This window comes from Protobothrops mucrosquamatus, unplaced genomic scaffold, assembly GCF_001527695.2.
Source record: "Protobothrops mucrosquamatus isolate PMUCROS unplaced genomic scaffold, P.Mucros_1.0 scaffold1266, whole genome shotgun sequence".
In the NCBI taxonomy this organism is placed as follows: Eukaryota; Metazoa; Chordata; class Lepidosauria; order Squamata; family Viperidae; genus Protobothrops; species Protobothrops mucrosquamatus.
In genome coordinates, this window is record NW_015387472.1 from 124,369 (window position 1) to 140,203 (window position 15,835).

Genomic DNA, 15,835 nt, shown 5'->3' on the forward strand with positions numbered 1-15,835 from the left:
AAAACAGTTTGTTTTGAATTTTAATTAGAAATGTTATTGGTAATATGAGAGAGATCTGGTTACCTTCTCATCCTCTCAATTATGTTTGTTTTCTCCACAATGTATAGAAATAAATGTTAATATAATATATATATATATGAACACATACATCCACATCATATATGGTATTTCTCAACCTCAGATTATGATTATACTGCTGAGAAGAATCGATTTAGTGGAAATTTCACACATTACCTTTGATTTGGAAATGCATTTCAGGGAGCAATTGAAAGTTGGACTTTCCTAGAAGATGGGAAGTAGCAGCCTCTGGACCAGGGGTCCTCAACCTTGGCAACTTTAAGACTTGTGGACTTCAACTCCCAGAATTCCTCAGCCAGCAAAGCTGGCTGAGGAATTCTGGGAGTTGAAGTCCACAAGTCTTAAAGTTGCCAAGGTTGAGGACCCCTGCTCTGGACAGTCATTCTGATTTGCAAATAATGTGTCAAGGATGGGAGAATTATAAATAGCATTGCCTAAATAGGAGAAGCAAGATGCTGCTTTTTCATCATGGCACCTACCATATGGGTCCCCTTAATATGTATACTAAAATCTGGGTAATGGCTACAGAGATGTGAGGCACAGTTCACTTGTATGAATTATTAGAATTTACACACATACATACACAAAGCCTTGAATGTTTATACCTTGCCCCTTGCAAGGAAGTTACTGATGTATAACCAGTACCCTCACCTGACAAATAGAAGAAACTGAAGCTGAAAAGATAGTATCGAGATGGCCTTAGGACCAAGAACAGGAAATACGGGTCTAAACCACCCCACCAGCTCTCCAAAAGGAAGAAATGTGCTTCAGTACTTCTGCACAGCAGCTGAGGGTAGGTGGTTTTTGTTTTTGGTAAAAAGGGCAGTGAAAGCTACTTAAGCTTGCCAAATCACTGCTTAAAGAGCTGTGAAAGAAAAACCAAGGAAGTATCCCTTGGTCTTTGGTATTCTCTGAAAAAGTTCCTAATTCCTTGAAGTTAATGAAAGCTACAATTCAGCTAGGTCACAATGCAAAAGAACCGAGAAAGATTTGATGTTTTGCATGTACCTACATTTTATAGCCAGTTAAATTTGATGAAACTTACCTGCCTAGGAAATAATTGGAATAGAATAGAATAGAATAGAATCTGGAGGGGACCTTGGAGGTCTTCTAGTCCAGCCCCCTGCTCAAGCAAGAGAACCTATATTGTCTTAGGTGAATGTTTAGTCTCTTCTTAAAAATATCGAGTGATGGAGTGCCCATGATTTCTGGGGGTAAGCTGTTCCACTGGTTGATTGTCCTCACTGTCAGGAAGGTTCTCAATTCCAGGTTGCTTCTCTCTTTGATCAGTTTCCAACCATTGTTTCTTGTCCTTTCCTCTGGTGCTTTAGTGAACAACCCGGCCCCCTCTGCCTTGTGGCAGCCTCTCAGATATTGGAACACGGCTATCATGTCTCCCCTATTTATTCTTTTCTTTAGACTAGCCAAACACAAGTCCTGTAGCCAGTCTTCGTATGTTTTAGTCTCCAGGCCTTTGATCATCTTTGTTGCTCTTCTCTTGAATTTTTTCCAAACTCTCAACATCTTTTTTGTGATACGGTGACCAAAATTGGCTGCAATATTCTAGGTATGGTCTTACTAGGGTTTTATAAAGCAGTACTAATACTTCACGTGATCTTGATTCTATGCCTCTGCTTATACAACCCAGGGCTGTATTAGCTTTTTTGGTTGCTGCTGCACACTGCTGGCTCATAGTCAAGTGATCGTCCACTAGGACTCCAAGGTCCCTTTCACAGTTACTGTTTTTAAGCCAGGTCTCGCCCAATCTGTATTTGTACCTTTGGTTTTTCCTGCCTAAATGTAAGAATTTGCTTTTCTCCACACTGAAACTCATTATATTGGATACAGCCCATTGTTCAAGTTTGTCAAGATCTTTTTGGATCCTGAGTTTGTCTTCTAGGATGTTGGATATTCCTGTCAGTTTGGTGTCATCTGCAGATTTGATGAGTTCTCCTTTAATTCCCTCATCTAAGTCATTTATGAAGATATTGAAGAGTACTGGGCCTAAGACAGAACCTTGTGGTACTCTACTGCTTACTTCTCTCCATGTGGATGTAGTGCCATTGAGGACTACTCATTGAGTATAGTTCATCAGCCACCACCAGATCCATCTGGTGGTGATGTTGCCTATTCCACCTTTTCCTAGCTTACCAAGGAGTAGGTTGTGGTCTACTTTGTCAAATGCCTTACTAAAATCTAAGTATGCTATGTCCACTGTGTTTCGCTGGTCTACTAGTTTGGTCACTTTATAGAAGAATGAGATAAGATTGGTTTGGCATGATCTGTTTTTAACAAACCCGTGCTGGCTACTAGTTATGACTTTGTTTGCTTCTAGTTGTTCGCAGATCTGTTTTTTGATTATCTTTTCTAGGATCTTCACAGGTATTGATGTTAAACTGATTGGTCTGTAGTTTCCTGGGTTTGTTTTTTTCCCCTTCTTGAAGATGGGGATCACAGCCCTTTTCCAATCCTCAGGTACTTCCCCAGTGCTCCAGGATTTATGAAAGATGTGGTGTAATGGTTCTGAGATAACATCTGCCAGCTCTTTCAGAACTCTGGGATGTAATCTGTCGGGTCCCAATGATTTATATTTGTCAAGGTTGGATAGGTGTTCTCTTACCATTTTCTTGCTTATTTTAATTTTTGTTTCTAGTATGTCTTTTCCAGTGGGTTTTTTTTGGGGTATGTTGGGCTAGTTTCTTCTGTGTGAAGACTGATGCAAAGTATGAGTTAAGCAGCTCTTTCTGCCTGTAATTTCCTTGCCATCTTCTCTATTTAGTGGGCCTACAGTTTCCTTGACTTTTTTCTTGTTAATATGTCAGAAGAAACTTTTTATTTTACTACTTTTACTACTCAAATAATTGTTTTAAATAAGCAGAAAATATAACACAATCTCCGATTCATTCACTATTATCTCCCTCTGTCTTGGAGAAGTACAATTAAAAGTTTAGACTCCTTACATGGATTCCCAGATAATAATCTGTTGGACGTTGGGTGGTTTATGAGTATTACTAAATATGAATCGTGGTATTACTTATTTTGCTTTTTCTTGAATCATTCTAGGCAGCCGTTTTATATCCACTCACAGTGTTTAGCCCCCACTAAGTTTTCCTCTTTTATACGGCGGCCAATGAATATCGGGTTTCAGAAACTTTGTCAAGTATTTGCTTACTGGTCCTGTTTGGCACGTGCTCGGCGAATCCGCTGATCTGGTTCCCCCAGGTTGCTTTGAACATATTTAAAACCTCGCTAAGAACATTCCACTATTAACATCAGCCCCTCCCACCTCATCTACTCCTGCTTTACGCATCCATGAGTTAAATTATTTATGTAGTACTATCTCCACGTCCACTCGCCCTTTTCCTAATTTGGTGCCCTCGGATGTCAGTCCCTATAATTCTTATTTGTTGTGGGTTTGATGTAATCTTACATGGCATATTGCAGAAACTCAAATATTGGCATTCAGAGTGTGCATCACACCCCCACCACTGTGTTACAGAAATCGTTGCACACAAAAAAAACCCAGGGTGGCGAGAGTAGCGGCGGCGGATACTTTTCCCGGGCTGCCTTAAAGGGCGTGGCTTGTTGCACCTTTAAGAGCCAATAAGGGAGGCGAGTCGGGTTTCAGTGGACCGCAGGAAACGTGCTCTTTTTCAGCTTCCGTGTATAAGCTTCTTTCGGCTCCTGCATGGACCGATCCCGGCGATGGAGAGCTGCGCGGGAGCTGCTGCGCTGCTTTTACGCAGAAGTGCTGCCGCTGGAAGTCTTTGTGCGGCGCCTGCAGATGCGAACTCTTGCAACCGGCCAACCGCAGCCTCTCGTGCAGGACGGGGATCCCGGGAGCTACCGTAGCCTGGTCGCCCAGTGTTTGGTGGGGCGGCTGGCTTCGTGCAAGGCCCTCCCTGCCTATTTCGGCTTCCAGCAGGTAAGTGAACAGGTTTACGTTTGACCCTGATTACTTTCTGTCCCAGCGATCCCCTTCCCGTAGAAAGGCTGTATGGGCTACGGTAACCTATTTCGCGACTTGGGAATCGCTGTGTTCCAAGGGCCAGCCAAGTTTTGTCTGCAGAAAATGCAGAAGTATTTCCCTCGAGAAATTCCTAATATGTATTATGGTTAGTGCATAGTTTGCTCATTGTTCCTCCCCATTGTCGGAGGAGTGCTTTCTCCTCCTGCCTATTGTAGGCTGCACTGCTTTACCAATAAAAGGAGAATATTTGTAGCTTAGGGTTGACACGAGGGGTCCTTGGTGCTCTCCGAGCTTGGTTGTTTTCTTGCAGGCCTTTCATTACCCTAACTAGGTAACTTCAATGCTGGTGCACTGTTTTAAAACAATAGTGTTATGTGTTTTAAAGTTACAGATCTAAAGTTATTTAAAAATGCTAAAGACTAAATGGTGGACTTTGGGGACCCAAGGGTATGCTTGTGGTGTAGTGTGCATCAAAGCAACCATTTCCTGGAAGAAGAAAATCTGGTGAGCTAATATATAAGTACTCTTTCCAATTGAAGAATACATTTAGCTCGGAGGAACTGCAGAGACCTTGGCATTCTCTGAGATTGGTTATTTGCTTGCAGATGCTTCCTTACCCAGCTACATAATGTCATCCGTTTTAATGAGTGTGTGGTTTGTTCTGTTTATATACAGTACAATAGGCTTGCCCTGCCAGTGTTATTGGGGTGTGTGGCTTTCTCCTTTCTCCTGCATGGTTTTCTACTTGATGGTTTGTTGCATTCTTGCCTATTTCTTTCTTAGTTTCTTTTAGTCACCCCAAGCCCTGCCTTGGTTCTTCAATGCTGTTCCTTTTATCAGTGAGCAGCAATGGCATTTCCTTTTTTTCTTTTAGGAAAGTTGGTGATTGGGAGCCTCTGTAATGGCTAATCTTTCTTTTGTTCAACATCTTAAATCAGGGGTCTTCAAACTTGGCCCTTTTATGACTTGTGGACTTCAACTCCCAGAATTCCTCAGTCAGCATGCCTGCCTGAAGAATTCTGGGAGTTGGAAGTCCACAAGTCATAAAAGGACCAAGTTTGAAGACCCCTGTCTTAAATGGAACATCTCTGGGAATGAGGTTCAAAGCCTTACAGGAGAGCGGTAATAGCTTGAGGATCCCTCCTCTTTTCATTAGTTGAACACTGGCTTCCTATAATTTCTTAGTTTTTCCAGTCATGGACAATAGGTACAAATCTGTGCAGGTATTGTATTCCTATATTTTGATTAGTGTAAATGAGCTATTCTGAGTTTTTACTAGACTCTAGATACAATTATGACTAGAAATGTTTTAAGGAGCTCTTGCCCGTTTTTATTTGCTACCAGAATTACCACAGACTTCAGTGTACAGTGAGGGAAAAAAGTATTTGATTCCCTGCAGATTTTGTAAGTTTGTCCATTGACAAAGAAATGATCAGTCTATAATTTTAATGGTAGGTTTATTTTAACAGTGAGAGACAGAATAACAACAACAAAAATCCAGAAAAATACATTTCAAAAAAGTTATCGATTTGCATTTTAATGAATGAAATAAGTATTTGACCCCTTCGCAAAACATGACTTAGTACTTGGTGGCAAAACCCTTGTTGACAATCACAGAGGTCAGACGTTTCTTATAGTTGGCTACCAGATTTGCACACATCCAGGAGGGATTTTGTCCCACTCCTCTTTGCAGATCCTCTCCAAGTCATTAAGGTTTTGAGGCTGACTCGAACCTTCAGTTCCCTCCATAGATTTTCCATGGGATTAAGGTCTGGAGACTGGCTAGGCCCCTCCAGGACCTTAATATGCTTCTTCTTGAGTCACTCCTTTGTTGCCTTAGCTATGTGTTTTGGGTCATTGCCATGTTGGAATACCTATCCATGACCCATTTTCAATGTCCTGGCTGAGGGAAGGAGGTTCTCATCCAAGATTTGACAGTACACGACCCCATCCATCGTCCCTTTGATGCAGTGAAGTTGTCCTGTCCCCTTAGCAGAAAAAAAAACCCCAAATAATAATGTTTCCACCTCCATATTTGCCAGTGGGGATGGTGTTCTTGGGGTCATAGGCAGCATTCCTCCTCCTCCAAACACGGCGAGTTAAGTTGATGCTAAAGAGCTTGATTTTGGTCTCATCTGACCACAACACTTTCACCCAGTTCTCTGAATTGTTCAGATGTTCATTGGCAAACTTCAGATGGGCCTGCACTTGTGCTTTCTTGAACAGAGGGATCTTGCGGGCGCTGCAGGATTTTAGTCCTTCACAGCGTAGTGTGTTACCAATTGGTTTTTTTTGTGTGTGTGTGACTATGGTCCCAGCTGCCTTGGGATCATTGACAAAATCCTCCCATGTAGTTCTGGGCTGATTCCTCACTGTTCTCATGGTTATTGAGGTGATCCACAAGGTGAGATCTTGCATGGAGCCCCAGACCAAGGGAGATTGACAGATATTTTGTGTTTCTTCCATTTGCGAATAATTGCACCAACTATTGTCACCTTCTCACCAAGCTGCTTGGCAATAGTCTTGCAGCCCATTCCAGCCTTGTGTAGGTCTACAGTCTTGTCCCTGACATCGTTGGACAGCTCTTTGGTCATGGCCATGGTGGAGAGTTTGGAATCTGATTGACTGATTGCTTCTATGGACAGGTGTCTTTTATACAGGTAACAAACTAAGATTAGGAGCGCTCCCTTTAAGAGAGTGCTCCTAATCTCAGCTCATTACCTGTATAAAAGACACCTTATTTCACTCATTAAAATGCAAATCAATTTATAACTTTTTTGAAATGCGTTTTTCTGGATTTTTGTTGTTGTTATTCTGTCTCTCACTCTTAAAATAAACCTACCATTACAATTATAGACCGATCATTTCTTTGTCAGTGGGCAAATGTACAAAATCAACAGGGGATCAAATACTATTTCCCCTCACTGTATGTTTGTAGAATTCAAGATTGCCATGTCAGCATTCAGCACTATAGCAATCCTTATCTGACTGAGATATTGTTTCCTGCTTTAAGTGAAAAAATGCTGTATATGCAGGCATTAGGAAATGCTCAAGTCGATTTTCATTAAGATATTTGGTGGAAATATTTTTTCATCTCATGTAGGTATTCAACATACCAGCTCTCCACTGGTATGTTGAATAAAGTAGGATTTTTTCCCCTTGCATTTCTATTCAATTGTACGTAATTAATGCCATTTGTGATTTATTCAAAATTTTGTTAGAAGATACTTTTTTTTACTATTTTGCAGGTTTCCAGTCAGGATGATGTCATTACAAGAATCATTCAGAGAATTTGTCAAAAGAAGAAAAAAAATGTGTTGACATTTGGTTATAACCTATTGAATGAAAATAATCAACAGTTGCCTTGTATGCCAAATATTGGTAGCTATATGCGTAATAATTCGACAGAAACTATTCAATATAATGTGCTCTGGGAGATCATTCTGAACAGAGTTGGGGATGACATCATGATGTATATATTAGAACATTGTGCTCTGTTTATCCTTGTGCCTCCTAGCTGCTGTTACCAAATTTGTGGAGAGCCCATCTATGCGCTTCCTTCAAGAAATGCAACACGGCCTCCAAAGTTTCTTAGGCAGAGGGTTCCTGGGCATTCACCTTGTATCTTAACAAATTATATCCATAAAAAGTTTCAGTCTTCTACGTGGTATCCCAGAAAAACAAAGTGGAGAAAATGGAATTCTGAAAGGCAGAAATGGAATGAAACACAACAACAACACAATTGGCAATGTTCAGTAACTCAAAGTGCTTCTGGCCAAAACCCTACAAAGAAAAGGCAAATTATGAGAACTGGTGACTACATAAAAAAGCAACAAACCCCCCCTCTTAGCCCATCTTTAAGAACACAGCATTTAAAAAGGAAGAGGACAGGCCAATGTGATATTAGTGCCAAGAAAATAAAAATTGTGATAAAGGAGGACAATGTAGAAAAAGAAACAAGAAACCCTGATTCTATAAAAAACCCAAATCAGTTGATTTTAGATTGTGATGAACCTGAGGCTTCTGTGGCATGTATACAATCGTGTTCAAAAGGATTAACTCTTATGAACTCTGTTCCTCAGAGTGGTGGACTACAAATGTCTGGGGTACCTAGTGCAACTAATGACAATCAAGGGGCTTTGGTGTGTGAAAAGCAAGACAGTATAACTAAAACATTTTGTGAATCCAATCTACAACCAACACGTAATGCTAAGCTGCCAAAGCTGGTAACTAGAATCTCTGGTGTTGGTTCTGTGCGGACGGGGCCTGCAAAAAAAGTCCTGCCAGAAAAAGACCTTGAAATTTGCTCATCTAAATCTGTCAGGAAGCCTGACAGATTTAGTATTCCTGTAGTGCATATCGAGAGACGTTCTCTCTTATATTCCTACCAGCGTTTGAAAGAGTGTTTACCTAAATCATTCGTATTAAATCACTTGAAGGGCCATCCAGCAGGAGGACGATGTTTAGTAGAACAAGTATTCTTTGGCAGTAAGATTCTGAAGCAGTCTAGTAGTTCTGGCTTTCAAAGTGGTCCCAAGAAAAAGAAGAGGCTTCCAAAACGCTATTGGCAGATGAGAAGTGTCTTCCAAGAACTCTTACAGAACCATTCAAAGTGTCCTTATCAAGCAATATTAAAAAGGAATTGTCCCGTTTCGGTTTCTGAACCAGATAAGATAAGCCTAGGGGAGCAGAGTTTCAAACAAAATGGTCACCAAGTAGAGCAAATTTCATCAAGGAGGCAGCAGGACAATCCAGTAGAAGGTTCCATCGCAAGCAGGTCAGATGCCTTGAACCTATTTTCAGAAACGGATGCTTCAAGCAGAAGCTCTGAAAGAACTGAATTATTTGAAAAAAAGGCTAAGGAACAGGTCCGAGATTCCTCCAGTTCTGACTTCATCGTGTTGCTGAAGCAGTATAGCAGCCACTGGCAAGTGTATACTTTTGTGAGGGAATGCTTAGAGAGAGTGGTGCCTCCTGCACTTTGGGGTTCAAACCACAACAAGTGCCGCTTCTACAGAAATGTGAAGAAGTTTATCTCCCTGGGGAAGTTTGTCATGTTTTCTTTGGAGGAATTGACATGGAAAATGAGAGTGAGTGATTGTGCTTGGCTTCGTCTCACCAAAGGTACTAACAGCGATATCCTCAGAAAATGCTTTTATTTTTGAAAATCTCTTCAAATGTCATTTTCATGTTCTCAATTATACAAGTAAAGTAGCCTTGTAAATAAGAGACATTTTATTAGACTGCTTGCTTGTTTGAAAAGGCAGCTCGTTTTTCAGACTCTGATCTCTTTGGCAGAAGAAGTTGATGTTCCTACTATAAGATTTCGTGCATGCATTGGAGAGAAATGTACATACAGTTAACATCTCTGATTTATAATGCAGCATTGTTACACTGCAAAAACATTTGCTTTAGACCAGGGCTTTTCAACCAGTGGTACGGGTTCCACCTGTGGTACATTGGCACCTGGCAGGTGGTACGCGAGCATCCTAGAAAAGTGGTAGCAGGGGAGGAGAATGAGCTGAACCGGTGGCAGGACTGCACAAGCCTGAGCGAGAGATGGCTGGAGCTGCAGGGCTGTCAGGGCTCAGTGGAAGCGCCAGGATCGGCACTTCTTCGGGACTGTCTGGGCTCAGTGGAAGCGCCAGGATCGGCACTTCTTCGGGACTGTCTGGGCTCAGTGGAAGCGCCAGGATCAGCGCCAGGCTCCAGCTGGAGCTCGGCGCTAATCCTGGCGCTTCTGAGCCCAGAAGAAGCGCCGATCAGCTGAAATGTTGCAGCATCTCCAGGGTCTTGTGATTTACATTCAGATGCTTGGCAACTGATTCATATTTATGACGGTCACAGCGTCCCAGGGTCATGTGAAGTGACCAAAACCTGCTGCAACCACCCAGCAGAGGGGGGGGGGAATAAAAACCAAACACCCCCACCCCACCCCTGCTGCCAATCCTCAATAGAAATGCTCACAACAATGAAAACCTCAGACAGGAGGAAGAGCGCCGCCGGGCTGGCAGGCAGGTGTCTTGCTCGGCTGTGGCTTGGGAGGCACTTTTTTCAATGCCATTGTAACTTTGAACAGTCATTAAGTGAACTGTTGTAAGTCGAGGACTACCTGTACTTCATCACTTTTTTCCTTTTTTTGGTCATCAAGTTTTTGACACCTTGCTAGGCGACTGGTGGTACTCGGATATTGCCATATCCTAAAAGTGGTATAATGGGTGAAAAGGTTGAAAAGCCCTGCTTTAGACATTTCACAGTCATTACTTAATGGTTTGCATCATTTTATCTGTCAGATCTAATTTTTAACCTTTAACCTATATCTTGGTTGTGGAGATAATGTGAATAGATGCTTCTTGCAAGAACAGAAATCTTATTGTCACTAAATCTGGATTCTGCTTATAGAAAGTGGCCATTCTGTTCCTGCCTCTGAACATCGTTTTCGGGAAGAGCTGATGTCTAAATTCCTGTACTGGCTGATGGATTGTTATGTTTCAGAGCTCCTTCGATCTTTCTTCTATATCACGGAGACAGCATTTCAAAAAAATTTACTTTTTTTCTTCCGAAAGTCTATTTGGAGCAAATTACAGAACATTGGAATCAGGTATTAGGAAACCAGAAGCTCAAAAATGCAAAGAAAGCTATGGGTTCCCTTTATGCTAAGGGTGGGGGATTCTACAGATCTAATCTAGGCCATCAGGTCAGCCCATCTACCGTATCTTGCAAATGGTGGCAATGCTGTAGTTGCGTCCTGCTTCCTTCAGGGTGGGGGGATGCTGGACTGCTAAAGGTGCCTGTGCTGGGCAAGGTAGGAAATAGGAAGCCTACCTCTGTACTGCATAAACTGACTCTCTGTACAGATCTGACAGTCCTCGTGTCTCCCTCATGGGCAAAGGAGCCCTGTCCAAGGCTAGAATGGAGTTTTGTTGTTGGTTTGGGTATTTTTTCAAAGCTTAAACTGCCCTTCCTTCCTCATATGCGATGTCATCTAAAGCACCCAAGCAGGTAAGAGATTAAATCTGATTCTTTATCCCTACTTTTTCCTATGCTTGGATGTCTTGGCTCTGAAACTGGACAGTTGCTGTTCCATTGTTAATTCTGACTTGAAGGTAGTCTTCACATCTTAGACAACATGTCTAATTTGGGATTAGAAAGCAGAGGAGGTTCAGCTCATCTGCAGGTGCTTTGAACAAATGCCGCCAGAAGCTTTGGATCCATGAAGGGAAAAGCTACTTTTGCTAGTCATATACCTCCCAGCTGTGTTCAGTCATTGTAACCTATTAGAGGTGGTGGGAAGGATCTTATGCCATTAGGGCTCCTCTCCCTCCCCCCCTCCTCCGTCAGAGGAATTTTCCTCATATTGTAATTCTCTTCATCTGAATTGGTTTCCAGAGCCATATGAACAGTATCGTGCATTTTTGTGGAGTTGGATTTCCACATTTCTTGTGCAATGTAAATGTGAAATTGCCTTGAAGTCAGAACTTGATTTCAGATGATTATAGACATCTCCACTTAGTTTCCTTGGCAACATTCTGCCATTTCCTTCTTTTGGGTTATTTTTTCCCTTTCCAATTAAGCCTAACTGATACATGTATTAACCAGGCTTGAGACTGACTGTATTCTAAGACCTGAGGAGATTGGCCAGATGGTGCCACTTTCCGGAACTTTTTATTGGACGACAATGTAGTAGTTAGAAAATTATACCTTAAAATAAACAGGAAATTTAGATGTCATTTAAGGATAGAATTCTATTTTCTTGTACTGTGCTGTTTTTAGTGTAAATCACCTAGAGTCGCTTTGAGGTAGAGTGGTCTCTAAATGACAGTCTGCTGTGTGTACATTTTAAAGTACTGCCAACTTCCATTTTAGGAGCCATCTGGCCAAAGTGCAGCTTCGGCTTTTATGTAAGGAAGAAATTGAAAATTTGCAGCAGAGAAAGTATGTTCCTCTGGCATCAAAACTCCGATTCATCCCCAAACCAAATGGGTTGAGGCCTGTGGTCAAGCTGAATGGTGTGGTAGGAGCAGAAACATTCTGCCGCAACAGTGGAGACAAAAAGGTCCTTAATTTATTGAGTTAATTCAACATTGCATCAACCAAATTCATGTATTTGGGGGACGGGCCTGAGATGTGGGTTTTGTACACTTTGATTGATTTCTCTTCTCTAAATCTGTTCCAATTTGTTTACCTCTTCAAATTATAGTATCCAGAATTGAACACAGTGTTCTTGTTGGGATCTTGTTTTTATAAAATATCAAACTATTACTTTGTGTTAAGTATACTTCTTTTAATACAACTGATAATTGCAGGTTTTTTATTTTATTTTGTAGCAGAATCCTCAGGTTGCTGATTTACATCCCCTTATGATCAAGAAGAATCCAAGCATCCTTTTTATATACATTTTCTGTGCATTTCTTTTCTATGTAGCTTTTATTGCTTTGCTTAAATGCTGAATTTAATATTTTTCTTTATTGAATAATTCCTTTAAATTTCAGCCCAGTGTCTTTTCCAGCAAGATAAATTTGAATATTATTCTTTACTTCACCAATTTCATGTCTATGTTTGATAAAAAATATGCTTCTCTTATCTGAGCCAAATCAAATCAGTATTCCTATTAAAATCTTCTCTGTAATAAGGAGTTAGGAGTGAGCATTCCTTGTGTACACTTTTCAATCAATTATTAAGCCACTTGATTTGAAATCTATCCAGAATGTTGGCAATGTACTAACTGAAAAAATAGGGCAACTGAAAGGTTAGCGTATCTCTGAAAATACTTTTGGCATTTGAAATACAATTCATCCAGCCTTCCCTTAAGATAACATATTTCTTATACAATGCTTCTCAGTTTTGAAATGAAACCCTTATCTGCCCCAATCCTACTTTTGAATGATTGCACTGGGGAGCTGACAATTTAGTAACATTTTGTCATCTCGACTGAGATGCCTGTTTCCTTCCCCTTGTTTTTCCTTTAAGCCCAACTTGGTCCTTGCATTGTTTGTCAATTTCACTTGGCAACTTCTAGCTTTTCTTGTGCTGCTTAGAGATCCAAGTCCTTGGCTTTACTTGTCTTGAGGAACCTTGTGTTCCCTTTTTTATCCTTTTCATGCAATTGAGTTTACACATCTTGGACTTCTTTCTTCATTCATTTATCTTGCCCTCAGATTCTTTGTAACTTCATTCATTTATTAAAATGAGGTTTTTTCTGAAATCCAAGAGGTATGTTCACCGCTACTCATCCTTAATTTTTATGAGGTAAAGAATTTATTAATTTGACACTCATTCTGTACTTGCCCAACCATATAACACTTAAATGGCATTAAATAATTTAAATCAAGCCCATTAAATAATTCAAAAGAATAATGTTGTTACATCTAATCAGTAAAATGCAAAGCAGCAACCCACCAACAGGTTATGATCCAAAAATGACAAGCCAAATCATCTGATTCCAAGAACAGTTGCAGTTGGACCTGCTGTTCCAACAGAAAGTCTAAGAAGACTTCCAGATCACAGGGAAGCATCTTCTGTTTTGCTAAGATTGAAAGGAACAATTCAGGATCATCAGCATCTACTCTAAACTGTCTAATGATGTCTTCTAGTGATTTCAGATAGATATTAAACAGAATAGGAAGAGGATCAAGCTTAGGGGCACCCCATATCAACATCCAGAGTTCCCCTATCACTGTCAACCAGCACAGACCACTTAAGGAGAAGAACCACTATAAAACCGTGTCCCTAATCCCTAACCCTTGTAAGTAGCATAGGACAGAGTTCCCCAACCTTTGCAGACCGGCAGGGGAGGGAGAGGGGATGGTTCCATGCGAGCAGCCCGGCAGTTGGGGACCCCTGGCTTAGGAGATACTATGGTAAATAATATAAGTTAGGAAAGGCACGATTTCAGCTTGCATGTGACAGATTCCATATTGCATATAACCTTATCTGCTTCTTTGGTGTCCACAGATTCAAACCAATCTCAGATAACCTAGCAGAGCATCACCCTAGTCATCTCAATGGTTCTGAATAAGAGGCATCAAGTTTAGAGTAAGCATGTCAATTTTGTCATAACTGTTTTGCAAAAAGGTTGCAAGGATCCAAAGGGACCTTGAACAGGGCTTATGGACAGCATTCTCATTCCAGAGATAATAGAAAAGGCAGATGATGTTTCACCATGCTATTCCAATAGTTCAGGCTTAAATGTATTTGCATTCTCAATTTTTGTATGTAAATCTGAATATTTTATGTTTAGACTTGCTTTTATCTGCAGAAGTTAGCTTAAAGTCTTCCTGCTTATGTTCCTCAGAATTCTCTCGTCATGAATGTATTGTATCAGGTTTTTGCTATTATGCCTTTTAGGCAGGCAGCCAATCAACATATGGGAAAACTGACACTCACTTTTCTTCCCTCAGTTTCCTAACTAGATATACTTTCATAGCCTACTGGTGATGGGTTTATTCATATATGCGAACAAAAGCAGATAAAGATAATAGTTTGATACATTTTGTCAATCTGTCTATTATAGCATAGATCCATACATTTCAGTCCAGCACATGAATTAACTATTTGGTTCTGTAAACCTCTTCCTTGTTCTCAGCTTTTAAACAGCACAGGCCAAAAAAGACATTGCAAACTTTCCTATTTTAATGTTGTAGAAATTTTATGTTATTGGTTTATGGTGTTGTAATAAAATCTTGAAAAACCTGTCCAAGTTTCTTACTCTCCAATCTTATATGAAGCAAAGTCAAGATGGAGTTATTTTGATGATTTTGTTCTTCAGGTTTGCTTTAACCTTTTTTTCTGAAGTAATACAATGTAATTACTTCAGCAAGCCACTCCTTAGGAATTCTTTAATAAATCCCCCACTCCCCAAATACAGAAGTAGTTTGCCAACAATCCTTTCTAAGAGGTTTTTTCTTTTAATTTTCTAATCTCGCCTACAGATTTGGTATGGAGTCCATGGATTACTTTTATCCAGCTACTAACTAGACCAGCCCTGCTTAGCTTACACCCCTAGACAAGCTTAGCCAAGTGCTGCTGAAACACCTTTCAGTAGAGCATATCCAAATACCATCAGTGTATACCTCTTCATGCAGGAAATGTTTAATAAATGTCCCTGAAAAATAAATCATCTTTTTATTTTTCAAAAGTAGGTTCATTGTTGTATTAGTTAAGAGTGATTTCTTGTGACCCAGTTTCACACAGACCTCAGTTTCTTCATGTACTTACATATGCACCCATCGCATTTGCTTCCTTAATTACATGCTTGCAACTATTTTTTTCTTTCTTCCTGCGCCCTTTCCAGCAACTCATTAAGGAAGCTTCTTGAAGCCTCTTTCCTTCTTTTCTAACATTGAATAATTTATGCTCTCATGTTTTGCCATGAGAGAAGCACTTAATATTGTTGAAATTGTTTTTCTTTGATTCTTTCTTAGGCTCAACACTTCAACATGCAACTTAAAAATGTATTTAGTGTTCTTAAATATGAACTATTGAAGAACCCTGCTTTGCTTGGCTCAACTGTGTGTGGAAAGGGTGACATTTATCCAATATGGAAGAAGTTTGTTTCAAGGGTTTTGGAATCATATGCTGAAATGCCTAAATTCTACTTTGTGAAGGTATGTTAAAAAAAAATAGAAGCTGTTGTTCACTTTATGAATGGGCCTCCTTTTTTGATTAAATTCAACATTTTTCTTTTGTTAAGGATGCAGTCTTGTTTCTTGGAAGTATGTATTTTATTTTTGATCACCAGAGCAATAGCATTGACTAGAAAAGTTCAGCTCCTGTTAAGGTGAAAAG

General features: G+C 40.3%; 1 protein-coding gene across 1 annotated transcript in view; it reads left to right on the forward strand.

Moving 5' to 3' along the window:
• Positions 1–3,766: 3,766 nt before the first annotated feature.
• Positions 3,767–15,835, forward strand: part of TERT (telomerase reverse transcriptase) — a 33,816-nt gene continuing 21,747 nt past the window's right edge. The window contains exons 1-6 of the mRNA XM_029285093.1: positions 3,767–4,003; positions 7,297–7,715; positions 7,899–9,172; positions 10,451–10,649; positions 11,915–12,104; positions 15,472–15,654. Coding sequence (XP_029140926.1) covers positions 3,767–4,003; positions 7,297–7,715; positions 7,899–9,172; positions 10,451–10,649; positions 11,915–12,104; positions 15,472–15,654 — 2,502 coding nt within the window. The remainder of the gene's footprint in view (positions 4,004–7,296; positions 7,716–7,898; positions 9,173–10,450; positions 10,650–11,914; positions 12,105–15,471; positions 15,655–15,835) is intronic.